Here is a 22220-nt window from a genome sequence, read left to right on the forward strand (position 1 = left end):
TCGCGGTTAGGTTTTTTCAGGAGGGGCTGGACCACCGCATGCTTGAAGTAGGTAGGAACAGTGCCAGTGGTCAGAGAACTGTTGAAGATGGCGAGGATGCTGGGACCGGCTATGTAATGACATCCTTCAGAAGGGCAGAGGGGACAATGTTGAGGGGACAGGTAGTAGGTTTCATGGTGGTGACCAGTTTTACAAGGGAGGGTAGAGTAACGGGATGGAAACAGTCTAATTTTGAAGAACAGATCAATGAGACAGCCAGGTCACAGATGAGAGGGGAAATATTCGTTCTGATGTTCTTTACTTTGCTGGTGAAAAATGGAGTAAATTCCTTGCACTTAACAGGGGACCCAGTTAAGCTGGTGCTGGGGGCAGGACTTATGATGGAGGTGATGGTACTAAAAAGGACCTTGGAGTTATGAGCGTTTTTGGAAATAAGGGTGGAAAAGTATTTTGTTCTTGCAGATTTTACTGCTTCCTGGTATTTGTGAAGATTGTTTTTCATGAGTTCAAAGGAAATTTGAAGCTTATCAGATTTGTACTTCCGTTCTGATTTTCTACATTCTCTTCTTAGGGCTCTGGTGGTGTCATTGAGCCACGGCCAGCCTTTAGGCTTAAGATTTTTCATTTTAAGAGAAGCAACAGAATCCAGAATGGAAGAGCAAGTAGTATTGAATAAAGAAATTAGGTAGCCGGTGCTGAGATGGAGGGGAGACGCCTCAATAGTGCAGATGTCGGGGGCGGCTATGAGAGCCTCAGAGAACTTACTGGCGGTCGAGGAGTTTACGTAGCGGGAGTAGCGAGCAGGGAGATGGGATTTTGAGGGGGAGAAAGGCAGAGATGCATCGAATATGATTGCACTATGATCAGGCAGACGGGCATCAATAATTTCTGTATTACAAATTGGGAGACCAGACGAAAGCACTAGGTCTAGTGTATGACCAAGCTTGTGCGTGGGTCCAGTGGTGAGTAGAGTCAGTTTGAAGGACTCAACCAGCTCTATCTAATTTTCTTTTGAATCGGCCTCCACTGCCTTCAGAGGCAGAGGAATTCCACAAATTCACAACTCTGTATGAAAAAGTTTTTCCTCATCTCAGTTCTAAATGGCCTATCCCTTATTCTTAAACTGTGGCCCCTGGTTCTGGATTCTCCCAACATGGGGAACATGTTTCCTGCATCTAGCTTGTCCAATCCTTTAATAATTTTATATGTTTCTAAGATCCGCTCTCATCCTTCTAAATTCCAGTGAATACAAGCCCAGTCACTCCATTCTTTCATCATATGTCAGTCCCGCCATCCCGGGAATTAACCTCGTGAACCTACGCTGCACTCCCTCAATAGCAAAAATGCCCTTCCTCAAATAGAGGAGATGATGTTTATCTTTATTAGTTTTGGAGATACAGCATGGAAACAGGTCCTACCAAGTTCACGCTGACAATTAATCACCTGTTCATAATAGTTTTGTTATCTCCCTAAGTCACGATCGAATGAGGGTTATACAACAGTGCCACATTACACTGAGCTGTAGAAGAGAGCCAGGGAGATTGCATTTGAGTCTGAAGAAGGGTCCCAACGTGAAACGTTACCTGTTCAAGACCTCCAGAAATGCTGCCTGACCCATTAAGTTACTCCAGCACTTTGTTTTCCTCAATTCCAGCATCAGATGTTCCTTGTGGCTCCACTGTTCATCATTTGTGGCGTAGGTGAATTGTAATTGATCCAGGTTCTTACCAAGGCAAGAGTTGGTATGCATCATAACCAATTTCTGAAAGGTCTTCCACACAATGGACAAGTCCCACTGCTGGTAGTCATTGAGGCATGTCACCTCTCACTTCTTGAGCACTGCTATTAAGGATGACCTATTGAAGCAGGTGGGGACCTCGTACTATTGTAGTGAGCGTTTGAAGATGTCCTTGAAACTCTATTCATTGAACCGCACCAGGCACGTGCCGTGAGTAATTACTCAGGGTAGGCAGTCAGTTGGCTTTGAAAAAAATCTTGAAAACCGCTCATGCGCAGATTGTTCTCTCCGTAAGCTGTCAGCTGGCTTTTTAAAAAATAAATTTTTAACCGTGCATGAGCAGATTGTTCTCTTCTCCGATGGGCAGTCAGTCGACTTTTATAAAGTAATTTGTCTTCAAAGCCTTATCTCTTAATAAAGTATTTAAAAACATATAGCTCAAAGAAATCTACTTACCACATTTGTACACAAACTCAATTCTTCGCTTTGTTTCTTAAGATACTCTTAAGATAATGACAATCCATGTTTGGAAAAAGCCGCCAAGAAACTTGCGTTGCACATGTGCAGTACGCTGCGCAGCACATGCACGCAGTCCACGGTGCAAAGGCAGAATTTCAGCTGCCTTCATGGACCTTTGTTATTGAAGGCTTGAAGCAGTGTCGATGGCATGCGAGTTGCACATACTTTCGCGTGTTACATGTACTATGGGTGAAAGGCACGGGAGAATTATGCCTACCTAAGAGATTGATCTTTTATTGATTGATCTCTTAGGTAGGCATAATTCTCCCGTGTCTTTACTATTTATATTTAATAATTACCATTTTATAATTTTAGTCGGAGTGGGCACTGCGTACCTTGCCTACCCTGATGGCACGTGCCTGGTCTGCACATATTTTAAGAACACAGTTAGGTATGTCACTTGGGCCGGATGCTTTCCAAGGGCAGATGATTTGCAAGGGTTCACATTGTGAAAGGTCTTCTGATGTTGACCAAAAAAACATAGATCACAGTGTTGTTGTGGACTGTAGAGGCCCGTGAAGGTATAACGATGTATTCCCCTTCGAAGCGAGCATAGAAGGTACTTGGGTTGTCTGCGAGTGATGCACCACTATCACTGGAGCTACTTATAGACAACTGGTGCAGGAGTAGGCCATTCGGCCCTTCGAGCCAGCACCGCCATTCAATGTGATCATGGCTGATCATCCCCAATCAGTACCCCGTTCCTGCCTTCTCCCCATATCCCCTGACTCCGCTCTTTTTAAGAGCCCTAACTAGCTCTCTCTTGAAAGCATCCAGAGAAGCTGCCTCCACCGCCCTCTGAGGCAGAGAATTCCACAGACTCACCACTCTCTGTGAGAAAAAGTGTTTCCTCGTCTGTTCTAAATGGCTTACTCCTTATTCTTAAACTGGCCCCTGGTTCTGGACTCCCCCAACATCGGGAACATGTTTCCTGCCTCTAGCGTGTCCAAACTCTTAACAATTTTATATGTTTCAATGAGATACCCTCTCATCCTTCTAAACTCCAGAGTGTACAAGCCCAGCTGCTCCATTCTCTCAGCATATGACAATCCCGCCATCCCGGGAATTAACCTTGTAAACCTACACTCCCTCCTTGTCATGATGCAGCTTTATAGGACTAGAACTTTGGTCAGGCAGGCTGAATGTGAAGGCTTTGCAAAGTGTGCACAGGATTTATTAAAATGATGCCTGGATTTGGAGGATATTGGTTAAAGGGAGGGGTTGGACAGACTTGGATTGTTTTCTTTGGAACATCTGAGGTTGCAGAAAGACCTGATACAAGTGCACCTTATACGAGGCATACTGAGGGTAGATAGTCAGAACCCTTTACCCAGGATGGTGAAATCAAATGCTAAGGATAGCTTTATGGTGATAAGGGCAAACTTTAAAGGAGACGTGCGGAGCAAGATTTTTACACAGAAAGGTGCTGAGTGCCTGGAAAATGCTGCCAGGGATAATGGTTGAGCCAGATATGATCGTGGGCATCGGATATATGGAATGCAGGAAATTGAAGGATATAGATTATGTGCAGGCAGATAAGAGGTGATCTTCGTACCACGTTCGGCAGATATACTGGGCCAAAGGGCCTGTTAATGTACAGTATTGTTCTATGTTCTACTTGCTTTCACCTTCTAGGAGTAGTGGCATGAAAGCCCTGCATTGAACAAAAGTGTCTCTTTGCCTTCTCAATGGCTCTTTTTGGTTGTACAGGACTTCTTATATGATCCTGATTCACAGGACTTAGAAACCAAAGATCTGGTCCTCATTAGTTTGCAGGCGTCCTCATTCATCCAAGGCTTCTGGTTTATGAACACTTGGATAGTCTTGGTAGGAACACAACACATTTCCTTAAAAAGATCAAGAAGACAAATTCAAATCTATCCATTGAATGATTAATCAAATTCTTTACATGTTTGGCTTCGAATGACACGACACAAAACAAATATTAGGAGACCCTGTTAATTGTTTATTTGGAGAGGTTGAAGGTGCCACCAAGGCTTCAATTTCATCACAAAGTTTCCAGAACACTCTTTCAGGGGAAGTGGTTGAACTGATAGCAATGTTTAAGGGTCATTTAGACAGACACACGAGCAGGCAGGGAATAGAGATGCAGCCCATGTGCAGGCAGAGGGAAGATTTGTATTGTATCTGGATTGGCGCAATCCTGGTGGGCCAAAGGCCTGTGGCTGCTCTATTTCATTTGCCAACTGGTATTTTGTATGGAAATAAGAAAACATTTATTCTCTGCCCATTGTTAATAATCCATTAATTTTAAATTACCTATCCACCAGATTCGACAATATGTGATTACCTTCCACCGCTTTTACATCAAAATGAAGTTTCATGGAATGAAGAGAACTGGGTATGACTAATTCAATGTTGATATATACTGTAAATAGCAGTTTAACATTTTTTAAATAAAAAATCTGAAGGGTTGGGATTTGAGACCAAGCTCGAGGGAGTATAGCGACCGGGGGGGGGGGGGGGAGCTTTTGCATTTTTCAGCTTGAAATTGTGCAATTTGGTGCATACTGTAGCGAGTCTTTTAACTTACACTTGAATGCGACATTTATGCTTCAAATTGGATTAGGTATGAATAAGGTTAGGCTAAATTACATTCCTAATAACATTCCACAGTAGAGCCATGAATGACAGTATATTCATGTACACCAATTGTATCCTACACGCCAGGGACAATTTAAGAAGTCAATTATCCTATAAACCTGCACTTCTTTTGGATGTGGGAGACAATGGAATATCCAGCACAAACCATGTGGTCAGAAGGAGAATGTACAAATCCTGTACAGACAGCACCCGTAGTCAGGATCAAATCTGAGTCTGTGGTGCTGCAAGGCAGCAACTCTGCCACTGTGCCACCCCATTAAATTATTTTTTCTGTAATATTTATTATGGTGTCACGTCAATAAAGATGAACACATGATTCTGATTTCTGCCCTTAGTTGGATAACAGACCTCTCCAGTCATTGTGTTTTATGGCTGGTTTTCAACCTCTTCAGAAGGTCTCAACCTGAAACATCACCTATTCTTTCTCTCCAGAGATGCTGCCTGTCCTGCTGAGTTATCCCAGCTTTTAGTGTCTATCTTCAGTTTAAACCACCATCTGCAGTTACTTCCTACACTCTTTGTTAAGTGAAACAGGTAATGTTATTCACCTCAACTAAGTATTTTCTTCACCTCTTGTTGCTGCAGAGAATCCCAGTTATCAAATCTTTCTTCAAAGTGGTAAAAAAAAATTCCAGCCCTGCCAATATGTTCATAAATCACCCCTGGATCCTCTCCAGAGCAATTACACCCGTTCGACAGTGTGCCATAGTCTTAGGGCATGGAAACAGGCCCTTCATCCCAACTTGTCCATGCAGATCAAGATGCCCCATCTAGTCCCATTTATCCGCATTTGGCCCATATCCCTTTAAACCTTGTGTGTGCCAGTGTGTGTGTAAGGGTGTGTGTTAGGTTGTGTGTGAGAGTGTGTGTCAGTGAAGCGGCGACAACACGGGGGAGGTGAGGGACAGTGACCCGGGGGTCGGGCATCGGTGCGGAGCTATAGCCCGAGATTCATCCCCGTGGCTCCGGAGGAGGCACCGACGCCCCCACTCACCCGGTTTGCTCCTGGCTCCGGGCCGTGGTTAAACCTCCATGCGATGTAGACAGAGCGGCCGACGGACACAGAGCCGCCAGAGGTGAGGGTGGGAGGTGTGAGCGGTTCCTTGGGGATGGGAGGCTGTGCTGGGACCACCGCTGTGTCTCACCTATCACACCATCTGCACGGGAATGTGAATGCAGGTGAGGCAGCATCTATAGAGCGGTAGACAAAAATGCTGGAGAAATGCTTGAGTCTGAAGAAGGGTCAAACTCAGACATAGATGCTTCCTCACCCGCTGAGTTTCTCCAGCATTTTTGTCCACATTGCCATTTTAAATAATGTACGATTGGAACCTGCCGACAAAAAACTAATCTCATTGATGAGTATTTATTTATGTATTAAAAAAAATGTTTTTTTTGAGCGTGAGAACTTCTGTAATCAGCGTGAGAATTTCGTCAAATGCGTAAGTCTCACGCTCAAGGCGTAAGAGTTGGCAGCCCTGAATCATTATTAAAATGAGAAATGTTCGCTTGAGATTTACAAAAAGAAATAAGGAAAATATATTATAACCCATAAACATAAAGTTTAAAACTGGTGATTCAAATTTGGTCATGGTTATTTGATGAAATTCTGCAACTTAAGTGCAGAAAATTTAAATGCTTTGATCTGCAAAGCTTGTCATTGCTGCTTCTTAAAATAGAAAATTTAAGACTGCAATCTGTGTTTGCAATCATATTAAACGAATGCTTATTAATTAACCTCAATTTAATGTGTATCAAAAATGTATTGGATTTTTTTTCCTGGAACTCTTTAGAACTGTAATTGTATGCGACATTTTGAAAGGATGAAACTGACCTCAGGCAGCTTGAGCTGTCAAAAGCCATCAGACTGGTCGACAGTGGGCCTCAGGACCTGTTTGTGGCCCAGTCTGCTTCAAAGAAAGGCCACACTGACAGGGCTTCATGTTTGGATCCTAGCAAGCAAAAAAAAATGATTGCAATTGGGGCATGACCACAGAGCACATGGCAGCTCCAGCACCATTTGATTTGTTCTGTTCAATATTTTATCATTTGAATTTAAGGTGTTTCAACACCTTGGATCTCTTAATTTATTTTAACTATTGAAGAATCCTCAACCCCTAACTTTGTGGCAGTGTACCTCCCTCAGTGTCATAATTCACTTCATAATATTTTATAGTGCAAAGATAAATGATGCATTATCATTATGTTTACACCAGCTCTCAACAAACACAATCCCTACATTCTTTAAATTATGTAACTATTTATGGAAAAGGTAGATGTAGTGGATCGTGGGAAATTTGAAATTAAGAAAAATAAAAAAAAAGTCTGCAGAGATTGCAAGGACAAGAACTGGGATAGCTACATTGCAGCTAGAACAATGTACATGACAGCAAGGCTTGCTCTTCACTTGGCACTTTTCATTCATGTATGGAGATTCTTGGTTGCCATGACACGTCAAAGATTTGTGGAGCTTGTTATGTTGGATGGATCTAGTTACATGCTGCGTTCACACATGTGCAACAATGACTAATTATTAAGATCATTAACTTTAGCTTCTGTACCAACATTTAAGGTAGGAATAGATGACATGTGCGTCAAATTACAATTTACTGCTAAAGATGCAAAGACCTTTTACACCAGTACCATATTTTTTAAATAAATATACAGGATGAGAAAGCACTCGATTTAAATCGTAAAGATTCCCTCAAAATGCATGGACACTTTTGATGCTCTCAATTTCTAGGGTGCTATCTGTATCAATTATAAGGAATTTAGATTCACAAGCACATGGTTCACAAGCAGTTCTGTTCCTGACTTCCTGGCAGTGATTCTGATTATTTTTTTTAATCTTGCACGGATCCTTTAAGCTCCCCACATTGTAACCAGGCCTTTCGACTGTAGTCTGGCTGCTTGTCAGCAAGACATGGCCTTGTGACTTTTGTCAGAGGTACATATACTGCTATGCAATGGGTTAACGAGTGCAATGCCAATATCAGATAGGTCATAATAGCTCAACAAAATCCAATAAATGGTCCAAGACTGTTATAAAGGAGTTTTACATACATCGCTGAGCAGATCTCTGAATTGCTGGCTGTTTGGTGGATGCGCTCTGGGATGGCTATTCTGAAAGACTAACTTTACTAAAATGCAAATAACCAGATCTTCAGAAAGCACAGGAAAAGAAACATTTAGAGATAGAGAAGCATCATCTCCGAATGGTAATCACTGCTGGAATACCTGAGACTGGTTAATTAACGAATACTCCACCCAAGCTATACCCTCCATCCCCAATATACCATCATTCCTGCAATTCTGATCAGCATAGTTGCTAACCAAAGCAAATGCCACCTAGCACTAAAACACATGGATTTTACTTTCAGAAGGTAGGCATAAAGTGATGGAGTAACTCAGCGGGTCAAGTAGTATCTCTGGAGAAAAAGGATGGGGTGACGTTTCGGGTCGAGACTTCTTCAGACTGAAAGTATGGGGGAGGGAACTGGAGGTAAGAAAAGGCCAGAACAATGCAGGGCCAGTAACAGACGAACAAGGAAGGATTGAGCCCATAATGGCCCATTGATGGCTGGGGAAGAGGTGACAAAGGGATACAAGGATGCGAACAGTTGAACTAGTAGGCCGCCTAGGGTGGGGTGATGGAGACAGGAAAGGCAGGGGTTACATAAAATGAGAGAAATCAATGTTCAGACCGCTGGGTTGTAAGCTGCCCTTGCAAAATATGAGGAGCGGTTCCTCCAATTTGTGGGTGGCCTCAATTTGGTAGTGGAGGAGGCCCAGGACAGAAAGGCCAGTATGGGAATGGGAGGAGAGTTAAAATGTTTGGAAACTGGGAGATCGCCGAGGCCAAGGCAGACTGAGTATCAGTGTTCAGCAAAATGATTGCCGAGTCTGCGCTTGATTTCACCGATATACAGGATTCCACACAGAAATCAATGGATACAGTAGATCAGGTTGGAGGAGAAGTGAACCTCTGCCTCACCTAAAAGGACTGTCTGGGATCCTGGATGGAGTCGAGGGATTTTCATGGAGGCAGAGGCGACGTAAAAAAGCTCTACATCAATGCGGGGCTGGAACTCGTGAAGGGGAGAACTGGGTATTGGCCTACCACAGTTGCTAAATGTCTGACCAAACTCCAGCTTGGACTGATAACGTCTCTTTGCCCTCTCAATTGCTTCTCATTGTTGTGCGGAACTTTTTAAGATTCTTATTCACCTATTGTATACCAAAGATCTGGTCCTCAGCAGGTTTTAAGCTGGGGTCAGATGCTTTCCGAGGGTTCACCTTCGTGAAGGATCTTCTGATATAGGTGACTGATACTATAGTGTCGTCGGTGTATCATGGAGGCTCGAGAAGGTACATTGGTGTACTTCTTTTTGAAGCAAGCATAGTAAACATTGAGCTTAGCTAGGAGTGATGCATTGTTGAGACTTGAGCTGCTACTTGGTCTCGCCTTATAGGATGTAATGGCATGGAATTCCTGCCACAGCTGCTGAGCATTCATCAGATCCTTCAGCTTAGACCAAAAGTGTCTCTTTGCTTTCCCAACGGCCTTGCCTTGGTCATACCAGGACTTTTATCACCCCATATCACCAGTTTTGAATGCCCAGCATCGGGTCCTCAGTGGATTGCAGACCTCCTGGTTCACCCAAGGCTTCTGGTTAAGGAACAATTTGATGGTTTTAGTGGGAATACACCCATGCACACTTTTCCTTATGGAGTTGGTAACAATCAGCATATTCATTCAGTTTCATTGCCAAGTTCTTGAACATTGCCAGTCTACCAGTGCCCAATAGTTGTAAAGTAATTTGCCTGCCTCTTCTGACCACTTCTGTGCAATCCTCACCACTGGAGCTGCTACTTTTAGTTGCTGCCTATACGCAGATAGGAGCACAGCCAAGTGGTCCGATTTGCCAAAGTGAGTTAATATCAAAGTTTCAGAAATTGTGATTTTTTTTTTTTTCAATGGTCAGTTAAGGATGTGGTGAGATCTATAAATTGATCAGAATGGTTGACACAGTGAGGAATCTATGGACAGCAACTATGGTGTGTTTGAGATGCTGAAGTGCAGAGGGAGTGACTAGCCTATGATGATGGCTGGATACATGACACTGTTAGAAACATAGAACATAGAAAAATATGTGCAGGAGTACGCCATTCAGCCCTTTGAGCCAGCACCGCCATTCAATATGATCATGGCTGATCACCTAAAATCAGTACCCCAATTCCTGCACTTTTCCCCATATCCCCTGATTCCTTTAGCCCTTGGAGCTAAATCTAACTCTCGAAAACATCCAATGAATTGGCCTCCACTATCTTCTGAGACAGAGAATTCCACAGATTTACTTCAGTGGTTATTTTTGCTCTCATATGCTTATACTACCATTTTATCTCTGATCTTGGGCTGATCGCACCATAGGCAGGATTACTAGGGCAACACAGAATAAGCACTCTTGGTTAGATGTAATCCAATGAGTAGTCAGCATAATTTAAAATATGTAAAACAATGTTAAATCATGTGTAAGATAAAACGAGGGTTAAAAAATGGCGTTGAGAGAAAAACAAGTGCAAAATTTGAAAAAAGACTAATATATCTTGTTAAAGAATGGTCTCGCCCTGAAATGTCATTCATTCCTTCCCTTCAGAGATACTGCCTGTCCCGCTGAGTTGCTCCAGCATGCTGTCTGTCTCCGGTGTAAACCAGCATTTGCAGTTCCTTCCTACACGTTTAATATATCTTAAACTGGTAACAGCAATGTAGCCAAAAAGGATTATTCATGCAAATTTTTAAGTACATTTTCAATGCTAGAGATCTTGCTTGACACAAATTAAATCTTATCAAACTAAAATATTAACTTGTGGTTCGATGAACAGACCATGTATTTTTCACAGCATACATAGTGGTTAACAACTCCATGCATTTCATTTATTTGAATGCTGTGACTGTTGGCAAGCCAAAAACATCTGGATGAGATGATTTGCTGCTTATAATGCTGAGCCTTAAATTGGACCAATGTTATTGTTAGGAGCATTCATGTTTATATTTTACTTCTGCAAAAGGAGTAATTACTGCAAAATTAGGGTTTTAGCTGAAGGCATCATCATCATCAGATCTGAATGATTTAATTCTTTTGATTTCTGAATTGCAATTATTTTTGCAGTCATGTTAACCACTACATGAGAGTTGTATATACAGTATGCCATATGGAGGTGACATTTTATTTTCATGTAGGTATCAAGGTGCATTAATAAACCAATTATTGAGAGTTTAGTTTTCATAGTTATTTTCCCAGGTACGCATATTACCAGAATTGTTAAATAAAAAGAACAACAAGTTAGACAATTGGGTCAAGAACACTGACAGCAGTGGGACAAACCGTATTTGACAAACTGGGTATCATAGAGTTAATTTCTTTAAACCTATGATGCCTATCATCTGTTTGTCTAAGTCCTGTTCATGAACTAGGAATAGAGCCAAGAGTGCACTGTAAAATTATATAATCTCCTGGTATGTTTTGCCTGCTTTATACCTTTGTTTTGAGCAAATAACCAGTGTTTAAAACTTTGCAGACTATTTCAAGTGGATATGCACAACGGGAAAACAAGTGGAGTAATATTCCATCATTTAGAAGCAAACATGATCTTAAAGGACAAGAACGACCAATTGAAAGACGCCATTCTGGTCAGGGAGATGGCACAAAGAAGGGTAATTGCATAATTTATATATATATATATATATATTCAGAGGTAGTATTAAAAGATATATATTTATGAAATATTTCAATACATTAATATACCACTGCAGCCCCTTTTCAAAACAAGTGATCCTTATAGTACTCGATCTTCAGGAATGTTCCGTTTCTTATGCTGTCTTTATGGCAATAATAATTTTATGGCAATAATAATTGTAATGGTTCTCAGCACCTGTACCTTATTCCTGATGATAGCAGAGAGAAGAGAGCATGGTCTGGGTGGTGTGGGTCTTAGCTGTCTTCTTCAGACATTGCTTCCTGTAGATCCCTTTAATGGTGGCAAGCTCAGTGTCTGTGACACACCAGGCAATGTTCACACTTTCTGCCGCCTCCTTAGATCTTGAATTTTCAAATTTCTGAAGCAGGCCATGATGCATCCAGTCTCTATGCTCTCCACTTAACTCTTATCAAATTAGAATAGAGTATTCAGTGACATACTGAATCTTTTCCATTTCTGAGGAAGTAGAGGCATTGGTGAGCTTTCTTCATGATTGCATCAATGTACTAGCTGCAGGACAGATCATAAGAGATGTGTACACTCAGGAACTTGAAACTGTTGACTTTCTGCACCCCTATCATGTCAATTAAGACAAGTTGCCTGGTCCCTTGCCTTTCCCTTCCAGAAGTCAACCATCAATATTGTTAACATTGAAAGCAACATTATTGTTCAGGGATCACACAACCAGATTATCAATCCTATACTCTGACTCATCTTTCTCTGTTATTCAACCAATGAAGGTGGTATCTTTGATGGATTTAAAGATGGCATTGGAGCTGTTTCTGGCTGCACATTCGTGGGTATTTGAGAGAGTGGATCAGGGGACTGAGCATAATCTTGAGGTGCCAGTGTCCTGATGGTCAGCAAGGAGGAGGAGTATTGATTGAGGTCTGCTGATTAGGAAGTAAAGGATCTTGGTGCATTGGAATGAACAGAGACTCAATTCTCAGACTTTGATGATGAGTTTTGAAGGTATAACGGAGTTTAGCTGTAGTCGATGTACATCAGCCTGACATACACGTTCTTGGTATCCAAGTGATCCAGCACAGAGTGTAGAGTCAAATATATTGCATCTGCTGCCGATCTATCATGGGCGGTAAGTGAATTGAAGTGGCTCCAGATCATTACTGAGGCAGGAGTTGATTTGTATAATAATCAACCTCTCAAAGCACTTCGTCACAAAGCATGCCTCCGGTCGGAAGTCTTTGAGGCATGTCATCTTACTCTTCTTGGGCACCGATATCATGGATGTCCTTTTAAAGCAGGAGAGGACCTCAGACTATAGTCCTGTGAAGTTGAAAATATCCACAAAAACTCCAGTTAGTTGGTCCAGGCATGCTTTGAGAATGCAGCCAGCTGCACTATCAGGGACGGGTATTGTTTGAATGGGCTTCTGACGCAAGCCATAGATCACTTGAGCTGAAGGGACTTTTGAAGGTGAATCGTTTTTCTCCCTTTTGAAGCTCACATACAAAAGATTGAAGTCACCTTGGAGCGACACTTGAGCTCATTGTAGGAAATGATGGTGTGCAAGCCCTGCCATAGTTGCCGAACATCTGGCTGATCCTCCAGATTAGTACAGAGGAGTCCCATTTACCAAAGAATTTGTGCTTAGTTTTATCAGGTTTTCTGGTAATCATTGATCCAACATTTATTTGCAGAGATAATAATATCGTAGTATGCCTTGCATCACTTGTAACATTGAATAGGGCCGTTTCATACATGGTGCACACACGTGTCAAAATATGCAGAGTACACAGCAGTCAGTCTTAGTTTAGTTTAGAGATACAGTGCGGAAACATATCGAGTCTGCACCGACCAGCGATCCCTGCGCACTAACACTATCCTACAAACACAAGGGACAATTTGCACATCAAGCTAATTAACCTACATACCTGTACGCCTTTGGAGGAAACCAAAGACCTCCGAGAAAACCCACGCGGTCACTGGGAGAATGTGCAAACTCCGCACAGACGGCACCCGTAGTTGAGATCGAACCCAGTTCTCTAGCGCTGTTTGGCAGAAGCTCTACCGCAAAGTTTACAGGTTTTGTAGGTTAATTTATTTAGTATAATTGTAAATTATCCCTAGGATAATGTTATAGAATGCAAGAATCGCTGGTCAGCGCAGACTCAATGGGTCGAAGGGCCTGTTTCCGCGCTGTATCTCTAAACTAAACTAAAAATTTGACCCTTAAATCCTGCTATGTCATTCAAACTGGTCATGGTTAAATTCAGAATGGTGTCTGCTTTCTCTTTATATTTATCTTTTTTATTATTTATATTTATTATTTTATTTGTTTATTTGTTCCGAACAAGTAAAGACATAAATAGGAATAAATAACAACAACAAAATCGAAATAGTCAAACAATTGGACAATCTAGGCAATATTTGCAAAGCAATAAAAAGCATAAAGCAAATTTTAAATGTCTAACACTTTTTCTTTACAAGCTCGAAAAGGAGTGAGAAGAAAAATAACTTATTTAATCTCACCCCTTCTCCCTAAACCCTTCTTCCATATTTAATAATTAATTAATTAGTAGTAATAATACCCCAGACAATTTTTAGAGATGCATACAAACATATATATACATACAACTGATATACACTTACAAGTAATATGTATGAAGTAACCAAAAAACATAAATAAATAATAAACAAAATAATAAACAAACACCAACCCCTGTTTGTCAACCATCCCCTTCATCCCTGTACCTTGTGTAAAAAAGATTTTTGTATGTCATTTTGAACTGGTTCATGTTTGGACATTGCTTTAACTCCACATTCAAACTGTTCCACAATCCTACTCCACAGACCGAAATACAAAATGTTTTTCTGGTCATGCGGACTCTTTGTACCTTAAAATTAAATATTCTTCTTAAATTATAACCCCCCACTCGCTCGTTGAATAATTTTTGTATATTTCCAAGTAAGTTTTTATTTTTGGCCCTAAACATTATCTGTGCTGTTTTAAATGCAACTAAATCTGCTAATTTTAATAATTTTGACTGTAAGAATAATGGATTAGTGTGATCCAGATACCTGACATTGTGAATAATACGTATTGCTCTTTTTTGCAGAATAGTTAATGAATGTAGCGAACTTTTATAGCTATTGCCCCAGACTTTTTTAATTTTATAGCTAAAAAAAATCCTTAATTTGTTTACCAATTCAATCTACTTTTCAGATGCAGAGAGGATAACGTACAGCAGAGAATTTTTGATGAAAATTGCCAGCCTGCCAATTTCAAAAGAGAAACCAGAATTTTTGCCATCTCTTCCTGTGGTATTAGAGAGGCCAGTAAGTTGTGTCCTTTGGCAGTATTTGATAAAAATTGGTCAATTGCATTTTCTGTAACAGTGCTGAAGCAATATTTGCAATTTTGATCTTTTGTTTGTTTTTAAGGTAACCAGATAACCAGATAATAAGAAAACTTAAAAGAATGTACCTCAACTCATTTGTAAATTACCATTTCTAGCAACTGTTTTCAGAAGTAACAATATACTTCTTGAAATATTCTGTAGTACATTTTAAAAGAACAAAATCATAAATAGAATATCACAATTCATTAACTTCCAACTTGTGACTTATTTCATACTTAGTTATCTGCTCTTCAAAAAACATTTTCATTTTATGATTATGTGGGATGGAGAATGCCTAATTTGGAAGTCAACATAAACTGCTAGATACTGAGAGAAGGTGAAACCAACGCATGGAAGATTTAATTGTGCTATAATGTAGATATTGCTAGCAAAAATATTTGTTGGACTTGTTATGTTTTCCAAGTCATCAACATGAAATATGATCTTGTGTGCCTAAATTGTTGAGGATCATTGATTGGCGTCAGTAAAGTGAGCAAGGAATATGTCTAAATAATGGGTGTTTTGCCAGAAAGATTGCCGAAGAGAGAATGCAGCAGTGAGAGGTATTGCTTAAGTGACCTGAGACGTTTCGCTGTGAAACAGGAATGGAAGAATATGTGGTAGTTCATGCTGCAGTCACGTTTCCAATGACCAAAATTGAATTCTAACTTTAGGTGGAGCCTGCATGTTCTCTCTGTGTCTTTATAGATTTCCCCCAATTTGTCCTTTTTCCTCCCACATCCCAAAGATATGCCGGTAGGTTAATTAGCTCCGGTAAATTATCTCGAGTATAGGTTGGGATAGAAGTATGAAAGGAGAATCGATGTTCATGTGAAAGAGAATGAATTGCAAGATCACAAGGAGGGATAATAGGATTGATGGAATAGATTTGATGAGTTGAATGGCTGCTTCATGTTTCATAATTACCAAAGAAATGCCTAGGCAAAACATCAGATGTAATGTGTGTGTGTGTGTATATGTATATGTATATGTATATGTGTATGTGTGTGTATATGTGTGTATATGTATATATATATATGTGTGTGTGTATGTATATGTGTGTGTATATGTGTATATATATATGTGTGTGTATATATATATATATATATATATATATATACTCTTAAGAACCATAAGTACCAATACATGACATTTGGTACAATATAGTGAAAGACATTGCCATTATTTGAGAGTTCAGTACTACTGCACTCAGTAAAGGATACTTGATTACTAGCTCAAAGTCTATTTGATTGAGAAGGAGCTATAAAGACCGTACTGACAGCACATTAGGATGTTGATAGAATATTCCTGCTTGCGGGAGTAACAAGATAGTGATCAAGTGCAAAGTACTGTAAATAAAAAATGGAATTCTGTGGGCAGAGCAGTGATGATGGCAGGTAGTGACTTGAAAGTTATGTTACTAGGTATGAGAGATACTTGCGAATTCAGTCATATGCAACAACTAGAAATGTTCTACAGGGGGATTAAAATTGTCAATATCCCAAGGGAGAATACAAACAGAACAACATAACGGCACACAAAATAAGGAAGGCAATATTACATAGAACATAAAACATAGAAAAGTACCACACAGGACCAGGCACAGCAGCCTACAATGTCTGTAACGAACATGAACATAAACTAATCTCCTCTGCCTACATATGATCCATATTCCTCCATTTCCTGCATATATATATGTGCCTGTCAAAAAGTCTTAATTGGCACCATGTCTGCTTCCAACACCATCCTATGCCTCAAACAGCCACTCGGGCTCCAATGCTGCAAGAGAAAATAATCCAATTTTGACCAACCTCTAAATTTAGATAATACCCTCTAATCCAGACAGGATTAGACAAGGAAGACATAAATAATCTGCGGGAAATAGCAGGGGACCGGGGGTCAAATGTGATGGAGGAACTGAGTGAAATCCAGGTTAGTCGGGAAGTGGTGTTAGGTAAATTGAATGGATTAAAGGCCGATAAATCCCCAGAGCCAGATAGGCTGCATCCCAGAGTGCTTAAGGAAGTAACCCCAGAAATAGTGTAAGCATTAGTGATAATTTTTCAAAACTCTTTAGATTCTGGAGCAGTTCCGGAGGATTGGAGGGTAGCTAATGCAACCCCACTTTTTAAAAAGGGAAGGAGAGAGAAAACGGGGAATTACAGACCAGTTAGTCTAACATCGGTAGTGGGGAAAATGCTAGTCAGTTATTAAAGATTGGATAGCAGCACATTTGGAAAGTGGTGAAATCATTGGACAAAGTCAGCATGGATTTATGAAAGGTAAATCATGTCTGACGAATCTTATAGAATTTTTCGAGGATGTAACTAGTAGAGTGGATAAGGGAGAACCAGTGGATGTGTTATATCTGGACTTTCAGAAGGCTTTCGACAAGGTCCCATAAAAGAGATTAGTATGCAAACTTAAAGCACACGATATTGGGGGTTCAGTATTGATGTGGATAGAGAACTGGCTGGCAGACAGGAAGCAAAGAGTAGGAGTAAACGGGTCCTTTTCAGAATGGCAGGCAGTGACTAGTGGAGTACCGCAAGGCTCAGTGCTGGGACCCCAGCTATTTATAATATATATTAATGATTTGGACGAGGGAATTGAATGCAACATCTCCAAGTTTGCGGATGACACGAAGCTGGGGGGCAGTGTTAGCTGTGAGGAGGATGCTAGGAAGCTGCAAGGTGACTTGGATAGGTTGGATGAGTGGGCAAATGCATGGCAGATGCAGTATAATGTGGATAAATGAGAGGTTATCCACTTTTGTGGCAAGAACAGGAAAGTAGACTATTATCTGAATGGTGGCCGATTAGGAAAAGGGGAGATGCAACGAGACGTGGATGTCATGGTACACCAATCATTGAAAGTAGGCATGCAGGTGCAGCAGGCAGTGAAGAAGCGAATGGTATGTTAGCAGTCATAGCAAAATGATTTGAGTATAGGAGCAGGGAGGTTCTACTGCAGTTGTACAGGGCCTTGGTGAGACCACAGCTGGAGTATTGCGTTTTGGTCTCCTAATCTGAGGAAAGATCTAAAGGGATCAGGGGGTATGGGGAGAAGGCAGGTACAGGATACTGAGTTGGATGATCAGCCATGATCATATTGAATAACGGTGCAGGCTCGAAGGGCCGAATGGCCTACTCCTGCACCTGTTTTTTATGTTCCTATGTAAACCCTTTCTGCATCTTCTCCAAAGATTCCACTTCCTTCCTGTTATGGGGAACCACTAAATTTAATATTAACATTACGTGGGGTGACCAGTACTGCACACAGTTAATGCTGCTAGTGTTTGGCCAGAGATGCATAAGGTGTTGTTGATCTACTAGCACTTCTAATTACAGGCAAAATAAAATCCCTAAAGGGACATTTTTGAATGCTACGTATTTGGCAAGCACAATTAGGAATTAGTTGGCGAATATGAAGTCTAATTAAAGACATTGGCAAAAAGATAGACTTTCCAGATCTTTTTAGAATTGGTGTTGTGTAAGTTATTATTTGGACGGGAACTGAAAGAATTTAGGCTAATTTAGGCAAGAATTAGATGTGCTGCACTTAATCTTCAAGAGAGATGGCAGAATAGCTACTAATTTGGAGGTTTAAAAACAATGTTTTGTTTCTGCATGATTCCAAGATGTAAGCAGGGCACGAACTCACGGAAATGTTTATGGCAGCATAGTCTTTTCGCAGCCGTGTCATGTGAAAGCTGCAACTGAGTTAGGTATGTGGCAGGAAGGCTTGATGTGTCCCTGCAGAAAGTTACTTTTAGTAAAGGCACTAGTCACTAAAAATACACCTTAGGAGACATGAAAATCATACCAAGGGTATTCTACAAGAGTCATGGATATGGTGCTGACTGTTTGAGTATTTGCCAGCAAGACCTGGATGTATGTTCATTTCTCCACTGATCAATATAAAGAGGGTATTGCATTATGACAGCAATGAAATATTAGCACATAAGATGTCGATTACAGAAATGAATGCGGAAGCTACTATAAGGCCAAGAAGCAAACCTGCAAAGTAAAATGAAAAGTTGACTCCAGAATTAAAGGTGTTTTAGAAGGAAGAGCATTTGGAATTTAGAGGCAGCGAATTATAATCCAGTGAGGAAACTAAAGTGATTTGGACAATGAATTATTCTCAGAACAATGAGAATGTTTGCACATCTTGAAGACAAACAATTCAAAGGATTATCAGGACAACAGGTCTGTTATAAGACGAAAAATGAAAAAGTTCAACTTTAGTTTATTGTCACATGTATCGAGGTACAGTGAAAAGCTTTTTAGTTGTGTTATCCAATCAGCGGAAACACTATAGGAATTTACAATCGTCAAGTCAAGAGAGTTTATTGTCATGTGTCCCAGATAGGACAATGAATTTCCACGACAGAATATTTTAGGCATAAATACAGATCAGATCAGTGTGATCATATACCGTCATCCAGTGTTTGGCTCAGATGGGCAAGATATGACTGCACTAGTTCTGAGGAAGAATTCTGTTCTCAACTTTTGTTTAGAAGATTGTTCAGGAGGTACAATCTAACACCGATTGAATTTGATAAGTTAAGAAAGAACTGCATTGGAGATAATTTGATTAGAAAAAAACAAGATGACGTAATAACTTCAAATGAGAGCAGAAAGATAAAGGTATAGTCTCTGTGGGGAATGAGAGTGCAAATCAGTGTGATTGTGTGAAAGTAGATGTGCAAAGTTTAAGAGTCTTAAGAAACAACTCTGGTTTTCTCCAGGCTCCATTTGTTATATTAGATACATCGCTGAATGCTGTGTATATCTGTAATCGTTAAGAGTTAATGGAGAAGGATCCTAGCCCGAAATGTCACCTATCCATTTTCTCCAGAGATGTTGCCTGAACCACTGAGTTGCTCCAATTTGTGTCTATCTTTGGTATAAACCGGCATCTGCAATTCCTTTTTATTACATTATACGAGTTACATATTATTGGCCGTTGAAGTTGTTTATATACAGTTTGGCGTTTACAAGTAACGCCAAGAAGAGGGTGTTCAAGAATCTGTAATGCTATGGATTCACAGTTATGAAGATAATTTTATTGAAGCAACATTTTCAGAAGTTATGAAGCCAGATGTGCACAAGGTCTATCTAGAGACTTGAATTATCAAAATTATCAATACCTGGACTACATATTTCAGATATCAATTGCACTTTGCAATGACAAATTCAGTGAATGAAGAGACCAAGAGATTAAGCAATTTTACACTTTATTGAAGTTACACCTGTATATTGATGTAAATTGTGAGTTCATTTATAATTTCATAAATGTAAATAGTTGATGGTTTGTGTAGGTTTATCACTTCTTTAAAGGGGAAATAGTGTAGTGTATTTAAGTCAAAGAGAAAATCTCATAATTGTAAGTATGCCTTTTAAGAAGTGAGTTTCAAGTGATGTCTGTTGATACAATGTTGTGCCAGACACTACCAATAGTTGAAAGCCTACTGCTTTCAATAAAAGATGCTTTTTCGATAGCTCTAACTTTGTTATTTGCCTTTATAAGCAACAATGCAAAAGAACGACAGATACCACATTTCAAATTTTGTTGAAGAACATTTCAGCAAACAATATGATGAGGGTAAAACTAGAAGCTAAAAATCTAAAATGTTAAATAGCAAAATATTGTGAGTTGTGAGAGATCAACAAAGGGTGATGAAAGCTGGCTGGCTGTCACAGTTATACAAAATTCCATTTGTAATTTTGATGAGATTTATTTGATAATGCTAATCAAAAGTCAGTTGGAGGGATTCAAACAAGAAATTTAATGTTAAATTAGGCAGTAATTCCGAAGGATGCAGCACATTCAAATATTTTTCACGAAGGACAAATTCCACAAAGATTGTGGTTATAGACCAAAGCTTTCAACTTGGCAATTTAGTTAGATAGAGCTCTTAAAGATAGTGAAGTCAAGGGAGAAGGCAGGAATGGGGTACTGTTTGTGGATGATCAGCCGTGATCACAGTAAATGGCGGTGCTGGCTCAACGGGCCAAATGGCCTACTCCTGCACCTATTGTCTGTTATCTAATTTGAACATTGAGATGAGATGAGACCAATAGTACTCAAGTGCCATGCATTCTATGCCACCTTGTGGTGTTGATTTCTTAGCTAAAGAGTCATCCATGGATATTTTAAGGAGTTATGGAGTGATTTTGCTTTCTTCCCACTCTTGGGTTACTTTATCTCCAACCCAAACATGACTTGTCATGTGAAATCCTAGATGTCCAGATTAATAATTGTGAGGCCTTCAGCAGTCAATTTCAATCGTTTCTCCATGTTTGTATATTTAAAGGGAATCTGATCAAGAATGTAATAAATGCGATTGATGCATCGTGCTGGATGGTCGTTTGGGATCCTTCATTCTTATGACATGTAAACACAGAGGCTCTTGGGCATGTAGTGACAAACAGTATGGTTTGTGGGTTCTTATGTCACCAGCACTAAATTATTGTGCATACAGTACGGCCCTCACACAGCAGGAGTCATTCATACTGAACGAACCCTTATTTGGTAGGTTGATAATTGCTTTTGACAATTGCTCAAACTTATGGGAGAGTCTGAGAGATGCCTGAAGTGTTACATGGTCGGTCCACTTTTAAGTAGTTTTCCTAGCAATAGTTCCCTACCTCCCTTTGTTGCCAATGTCTTTAGGGATTGCCAATCATCTGGATTCTGCTTCATTTGTCTCCCTGTCTATTCACTCTAGGAGCTTAAGCCCACCCACTTCTGATAGCTGACAGCCAATTTAAACCCTGACACCCCCATCCCCACATTGCCAATTGTCAAGTTTCAAACCAAGTGATTTGGAGAATTGGGTATCCATCCATTTTCTGATTTAAAAAAACAAAATCTTATCCAACTTCAATCACCCGATCAAATTACACCAATATGACCAGCAATTGTAGCCTGATCCTCCAGGTCATCTGTTACATCCATCCCAAACCTTTCCACCTCCTCTATTGTCTCTACCCCACTCCCCTGATTATATCTATTTTCACACTATGATCTGCAGACCAGTTGATTTCCTTTGCTAGATCCGCAAAGGTGCAACCACCAGAGGCAAGGTCTTTGTGTGTATCAGTCATGTGTAATAAAACCTCTATGCAGCATGATTTTACACAAGGCCGATGTCGGCACTTGTTCAGCACCTGTTCAACTGTAATGTAGGTAAAGGGCCTGTCCCA

The 22220-nt window shown here is 40.3% G+C and overlaps 1 protein-coding gene across 2 annotated transcripts in view; it reads left to right on the forward strand.

Annotated features, from left to right (window-relative positions):
- Positions 1 to 22220, forward strand: part of c4h8orf88 (chromosome 4 C8orf88 homolog) — a 55575-nt gene that overhangs the window by 26430 nt on the left and 6925 nt on the right. For both annotated transcript variants that reach the window (XM_033020156.1, XM_033020155.1), the window contains exons 3-5: positions 4549 to 4619; positions 11465 to 11600; positions 14832 to 14944. In XM_033020156.1, coding sequence (XP_032876047.1) covers positions 4549 to 4619; positions 11465 to 11600; positions 14832 to 14944 — 320 coding nt within the window. The remainder of the gene's footprint in view (positions 1 to 4548; positions 4620 to 11464; positions 11601 to 14831; positions 14945 to 22220) is intronic.

This window comes from Amblyraja radiata, chromosome 4 (genome assembly GCF_010909765.2).
Source record: "Amblyraja radiata isolate CabotCenter1 chromosome 4, sAmbRad1.1.pri, whole genome shotgun sequence".
Lineage (NCBI taxonomy): Eukaryota > Metazoa > Chordata > Chondrichthyes > Rajiformes > Rajidae > Amblyraja > Amblyraja radiata.